Below are 6,846 nucleotides of genomic sequence, written 5' to 3'. Positions count from 1 at the left end.
TTAAATAAGAGAAATAATTTCATTAGTTATATTTTCTTTATTTTTCTCCAATATAAAAATTCTTTACATTCAAATTCATTAATTGATTATATTCACTACATTGTCCTTACAATGTCTTTATTCAAAAAAATTTATTCATTATCAATAAATTAATTAAAAATAATAATTTCATTATTTATATTGTCTTTATTTTTTCTCCAATGTAAAAAAAAAAAATTATTTACATTCAAATTCATCAATTGATTATATTCACTAAATTGTCTATTATTTTTTTTTGTGCAGTGTTTTTTTTATATTAAATATCAAAGTTATAATACAAAATAATGCTATATATTTATTTACCAAGTATTTTATTAATACCATAAAAAAATTAAAAACTATAATTAAGCCAATCATATTAACTACTTGAGAGATTTGTTGACAAAGAGAGTATTCAAATCACACAACAAATTGAAATGGAAAACTATCTCGCAATGTCCTTGTTTGACAATCAGTAGTTAGCGGACTATATTAGTGGATTTGACCAGGAAATTATATCAACCGTTGGTAAAAATATATTTGAAAAGAATAACAGTTTAGATTAGCATGTCACATGACCTAATAATAATAATAATAATAATAATAATAATAATAATAATAATAATAATAATAATAATAAACATTGGGCATTATCCCAATCGCGCAATGGGCGTAAAAAAAAAACTAGTAATTTAATAAGAGTAAAATAGAGTACTAATTATGCCAATTTTGATAGGGATGAGATTCGAACCTAAGACCTTTTTTATTGAAATCAATGAGTAAGTTAACGGTGAACTAACAGAAATTAACGGAAAAGATAATATTTAACGGAAAAATTAACGGATAATCATATTCATTAAGGATAAATTAGGAAATCTTAAGTAAAAAATTAAAATCTGATCAATCTGAGCCATTCATTTGATTAAAAAATTTGACCGTCATTTTTTCTACCTATTATAGGCCTAACTCTCTTTTGGGCTCTTTTATATATATATATATATATATATATATATATATATATATATATATATATATATATATAGATTATTATTATTATTATTGTTGTTGTTACTATTAATGTTGTAGTTGTCCTCGTCGTTTTGCATTAATATTTGAAATTAAAAATAATATAACTATGGACAATTCAATACGAAAGCATATTACATTCATTATTAAACTTCAAACCACAGAATATATTGCTGATCTATCTTGCAATACAAACTAACTTATGTGCAAGTTAATGGTTTGTTGGATGAGAATCAAAGAAATTGATGGGCTATAATTAGGAGAATACCCACCCTATACACAAAGAGAGAACAAAAACTAATGCAAAAAAAAAAAAATAAAACTTCAACAAGATATATGATTGAATATTTTTTACTTAAAATCAAATCACAGATAATGGAACAATATTGCAATGGCTTATCCACCAAGGCAGCACTCTTCATCTTCTCATTCCCGCTCTTCCGGTTCTAATATTGCATGCTTGTTTTTCCTCTGCCTTACAGCATTTTTTGTCTTTAAGGTTCATACCCAAATTCCTCTTTTTAGTATTGTCATTGTTGATGTTTTCTTGCCTTCTTTCGTCATGCATGTCTACCATAATACGATCTTCAAGAAATACATATTATTAACATTCACGAGGTGAATGGCAAATAGAATAATCTCATTAAATTTTGGGAAATTGGGTTTATGATAAGTTTGAATTTTGTGTAGATCGATATTGTGATTGTTCAGAAACTATCAAGAGCTTGGCACGCCACAGAACACATAGCGATAAACCAGATAGAAGTTGATGGACCCAAATCACCCGAATCGCCATTCAAGTAAATTATATATGTTTAATTAATTCCCCTATCATTTTATCAAAAAAAAATTAAATTTTATTTATTGTTTGGGTAGTGCAGATTAGGGAATGGAAGTTTTCACCGTGAGTTTGTGCTGTCATGGGGAGATCACCATTGCAAGATACTTGAAGATGGGGAGCTACTTACCCTGGAGCTTGATAGAACTTCTGGAGCTGGGTTTGAGTCCAAGAAGGAATTTATCTTCTGCAAGATTGACATGAGAATCAAGCTCGTCCCCGGAGATTCCGCCGGCACTGTCACCACCTATTATGTAATTAATTAACTTCCAACCATATCCATGCATGAATATATATATATATATATATATATATATATATATATATATATATATATATATATATATATATATATATATATATATATATATATATACGCGGACGGTATAGAGGCGATTTACTCTACCGTGTACAATACTAGGTGTAGGTGGCTGGCTTAGGTCTTATGCCTTGCTTGTTTGTTTAAGTCTTTAGGCTCGGATACTTGATGTGAGGTTAGAAGGACCCGAGCTAAAGATCTCTTCTATTAAATGCCAAACGTCAAAAGTTCCCTCCCACCAGTAATAAATGATGTATTTATAGTTGTAGGTAGGGGGCAAATTTCGGTCTCTCGGCATGAAGGGCACACGTAAAGCCCATGCACAGAAGGGGTTCTTACACTGGTAATAAGGTTTCTGCGAGTAAGTATTGCCTCAGTGAGTCCAGGTTGGTAGTTGGCCCTCGACCTTAGTAGGTCGGGAATATACTAGGGGCTATTGGGCATCGGAGGGGTAATTATCATGCTCGTTTTGTATAATGGACCCAACATCGACTATCATACCCGTACTGAGAGATATTCCTTATATCATATATAATCAGGTGGGGTGGGGGGCAATTGTCCCAGTATCCCATTTGAATTCACCCCTACTTTGTAGTGTTGCTCGTTGCACATTGGTATGAGTTTGACCCGAATTAAGTTGTTTGAATGCAGTTGTCATCAGAAGGCGATCACCATGATGAGATCGATTTTGAATTCTTGGGGAACTCGAGTGGAAATCCCTACACTCTTCACACAAATGTATTTAGTCAAGGAAGAGGCGATAGAGAGGTGCAGTTCTTCTTGTGGTTTGACCCTACTGCAGATTTTCACACCTATACTATCCTTTGGAATCCCAAATCCATCATGTAAGTACGCTACAACATTCACAATTTACACATGTTCATTTTAATTCAAAGTCACGTTTTAATGTCAAACACCTTGTGCTCAGATAACATTCTCCCATGTGATCGAATCTCAGTATATTTGAACAGATACTACAATGTAATACAGTCAGTATCAGTAGTATCAGTAACGTTCAAAAAAAAATTAAATCACGTTTTAACATTGGATGACAGCTTCTATGTTGATGGAACACCAATAAGAGAGTTCAAAAACGCAGAGAATATTGGGGTGCCGTTCCCCAAGGACCAACCGATGAGGCTATACAGTAGCATATGGAACGCCGACAGCTGGGCTACGCAGGGCGGGCGAGTGAAGAGCAATTGGACTCTCGCTCCCTTCATAGCCGCCTACAGAAACTTCACATCCCAAGGCTGCGTTTGGTCCCGCCCGCGTAGATCCTCGTCCTGCAATTTCGACGACGCCGCGCTATCCGCCGAGAATTCCTGGTTCACCACGGAGCTCAACCGCTGGACTCGAGCCAGGATGAGGACTATTCAGAGAAGGCATATGGTTTATAATTACTGCACCGATAAATGGAGGTTTCGCCGCCGCGGCCCTGGCCGAGAATGTAGGTTTCGCTAGCCTCTATCCTAGGAATGGATGAATCTGGCTTCGATTCACCTCACTTTTCAAGTTTTTTTTTTTTTTTTTTTTGTTTCAATAAAAAAAAACTCTTTATTTTTCTTTCTTCTTTTAGTGGTATTTCTTAGAAAATTAAATAAGTTTTTGTAAATGTTGATTTTGTATATTAGTTTTCATTATTTTTGTAAAAGAATTAATACCTGTGGTTACTCGACTATTACGATTTACTTTTAAAAAAGTCATTTATTTAATTTTTTGCTCAATTTAGTCTCTCAATTTGTTAAAACGTTACAAAACAATGATTTTTCCTTTATTATATTAATTAATTGTGACAAAATTACAATATCCAAATAAATAAAAATTGACTCTAAAGCATACATGTCTAACAAACATAGAAATACAGAGTTTTGAAGTGAAAGACTTATAAAACTAAGTATTATCTCGACCTGTACATGAGTTTTTCACAAGAGGAATTTTATAGTAGTTAACGTACCTTGAGAGAAGATATTTCATATAGAAATGTGTCATTTACTTAACACACTAACAGGACGTTTGGTTGGAGGGATTTTAAATTCCCTTCCCACTTAATTCTCACATAATTCCAAAGACCATTAAATTCCGTAGTTTGGTTGGAGGGAATTGCAATTTCATGGAATTGCAATTCCTCCATTTTCATGGAATTAAAATCCCATGTCTCCCCCTGGGATTTTAATTCCTGGGAAAAAAAGATAGTGATGAGTCAAAATTACCCCTTTTTTTTTTAACCTAAAATTAATGTCTAACAACAATAATGGACATTTTTGACTTTATATTGCTTATTCCCTTTCAATTCCCATGTATACCAAACATTGGAATTGAAATTCCCAGTAATTCTATTCCTGTCAACCAAACACTAGAATTTAAATTCCCACTTTATTCCCAGTAATTCAACTCCCATGGAATTACAATTCCTTTCCCACATAATTCCCCCCCTCCAACCAAACGCCCTGTAAGAACATCCCCAATAGAAATTTTTCATAATTTGTAGAACAATAAAAATCTCAAGGTAATCCTTTCAAAAAATAAAAAATAAAAAATCTCAAGGTAAGGTTTTTAACAAATGTGGAGGGATGATTTTTTGTGTTTGAGTCTCCCTAATCCCTACAAATACAAATTTTTGTCAGATTTTTTTCTTTAAAAAAAAAAAAAAACAAGCAGTGAGACACGATTACACTACATGCGTCTCACTGACCAACCAGCACGCGCCCGCTGAGGCTTTATTTTTATTATTTTTACACTCTTTTGGCCGTTGCTTGCACAACAACGGCCACAAATTTTTTAATATAAAATTATTTTTATTTAACTTTATTGTTAATTTGTTTAGTTTATATAATTTGTTTTAGACATGTAGTATATAATTTAAATTTTAAATATTATATTTATTAGTAGTTTAATTTTATAATTATCATTTCAATTAAATGTAGATACATTAAAATATTTATAATTATAAAATTATTTTAATTTTGATATGTTTAATTTTGACCATGGTGTGCAAGATGCACCCTCTAAACTTGCCTACTAGGCTTGTGGGAAAGAAGTGTGGCATGCAAAGTTTCTATTCTAGACCTAGCGACCATGTTTACCACTCACCCGTGGCAAGGGCCATCGTATATGCAGGACACAACTCCACTTTGTACTTATTCTCTTCATTCTTCACTTCGTTTGAATTTCAGTACATCTCTTAGTGTCAGCTAACTAACTAACTAAACTCTCCAACGCTTAGACATCATTCTACTGGTCTCACTCGTTCTTATGCCAAAGTAGCTCCAACACATAATCAAGTAGGTTCAAATTCATGCAATTTTCATCAATATCATCTCCCCATCACCTAAATGACAAGAAGAATCAAATCAGCACACATGCACTTGACTTCAAATAACACAAAAACCATGAGAATTTGATGCCAAATATGGGCATCGAAATGGTAAAAATTGACACTTATTAATTATAAAATAATTGGAACAAATTATTTAAATCAAATCTTAATCAAATATTTTATTTAATAATTAATATGATATTCTATCAATGTTACAATTGATTTATATTCATTAATAACATGTGAATGGAGTGATTTCACCATGATTAATTATGTAAAGTCACATCAAGAAATACAAATTTTAATAAAAGATTTTTGATCAATATAACATTTGTTTCTAAATTTTGATACAAATACCTTTATTGACTAGTATCTTAATTCCTATACAGAGTTATTGTTTTAAATATTTAAAGTATGTTAGCATCGTGTTCACTTATTTACTTATTTATTTTTATATGACCAAAAATATTACTCCGTATTTTTTTTATACAAAAATCATTTTCTAATATTTACATTATTTAAGATAATTAGTGAATTGATTTATCTTACTATATGTTAATACAAAAATCAAAACAATAACCAAATTAAATATTTAAAAATTCAATAAAATAATTACATATTCATATAACAAATATTGTGGATAATGTTAGCATTATTGATTGTAACTTGTCTTTTAATTGACCATCCACCATTGAACAAAAATTATGGAAAAAATTTATGCACTAATAAAAATCTGGTTCATTCTAAATAAGTAAATAGTAAATATAATTGCATAAGTGAACTATATAAATTTGAAGTTCAAACATTATTGAACGTTGATGTAATTGAAGTTCACTCTTTAAAATTTATGCACTAATAAAAATTAATGGAACTTCAGTACGTCTCTTGAGTAGATACATATTAGATAATACTCAATACATTGAACGTTGATGTAATTTTTCAATTTCATACTAAAAAATTTTAAATGCATTTCATCGTCTACTTTGTTTGGCCATCGTTAAGAGTTCACATTGATAAAATAAGAGAGAACATATGTGCTTATAAATTATAAAATTATGTGTTAGACTAGCTAATTGGTTGGATTATATTCAGCCTTTTAGTGTGATTTGACGTATGTGCATTATATCTCAATTGAGTGACGCTAACCCAAACTTAGTTTATAACATGGTATCATAGCATGTTCGGTCAATTTTGTGTTCACCCGATTATGGTATTGGTGGCGTCTTTCAATCTTGTTGAGTAACCTTAGCCCACCCAATTAATGTTAGTCTTTGTATTCACTCGATTATGAGTATTGGTGGCGTTCTTCAATCTTGTTGAGTGACC

The 6,846-nt window shown here is 31.2% G+C and overlaps 1 protein-coding gene across 3 annotated transcripts; it reads left to right on the top strand.

Annotated features, from left to right (window-relative positions):
- Positions 1–1,425: 1,425 nt before the first annotated feature.
- LOC109177294 (xyloglucan endotransglucosylase/hydrolase protein 22-like) lies at positions 1,426–3,675 on the top strand. Of its 3 annotated transcripts, none has more exons than XM_019326606.1 (5): positions 1,426–1,543; positions 1,735–1,844; positions 1,926–2,136; positions 2,853–3,046; positions 3,284–3,675. In XM_019326606.1, the coding sequence occupies exons 1-5, from the start codon at positions 1,436–1,438 to the stop codon at positions 3,663–3,665; spliced, it is 1,005 nt and encodes a 334-aa protein (XP_019182151.1). In that variant the 5' UTR covers positions 1,426–1,435; the 3' UTR covers positions 3,666–3,675. The 3 variants fall into 3 exon arrangements, with proteins under 3 accessions (XP_019182151.1, XP_019182150.1, XP_019182152.1); XM_019326605.1 differs by having other exon boundaries at positions 3,257–3,675; XM_019326607.1 differs by lacking the exon at positions 1,426–1,543 and having other exon boundaries at positions 1,709–1,844; positions 1,931–2,136; positions 3,257–3,675.
- Positions 3,676–6,846: the final 3,171 nt, after the last annotated feature.

Source organism: Ipomoea nil, unplaced genomic scaffold (assembly GCF_001879475.1).
Source record: "Ipomoea nil cultivar Tokyo-kokei standard unplaced genomic scaffold, Asagao_1.1 scaffold0804, whole genome shotgun sequence".
In the NCBI taxonomy this organism is placed as follows: domain Eukaryota; kingdom Viridiplantae; phylum Streptophyta; class Magnoliopsida; order Solanales; family Convolvulaceae; genus Ipomoea; species Ipomoea nil.
Note: the sequence above shows the minus strand (reverse complement) of the source record. Positions and strands in the feature narration are given on the sequence as shown.

Excerpts from the sequence above, each read along its gene's own strand:
- LOC109177294 (XM_019326605.1), top strand. The coding sequence starts at position 1,436 with ATGGCTTATCCACCAAGGCAGCACTCTTCATCTTCTCATTCCCGCTCT. Across the intron at positions 1,544-1,734 it reads CAGCATTTTTTGTCTTTAAG|ATCGATATTGTGATTGTTCA; the intron begins GTTCATACCCAA and ends AATTTTGTGTAG. Across the intron at positions 1,845-1,925 it reads TCACCCGAATCGCCATTCAA|ATTAGGGAATGGAAGTTTTC; the intron begins GTAAATTATATA and ends TGGGTAGTGCAG.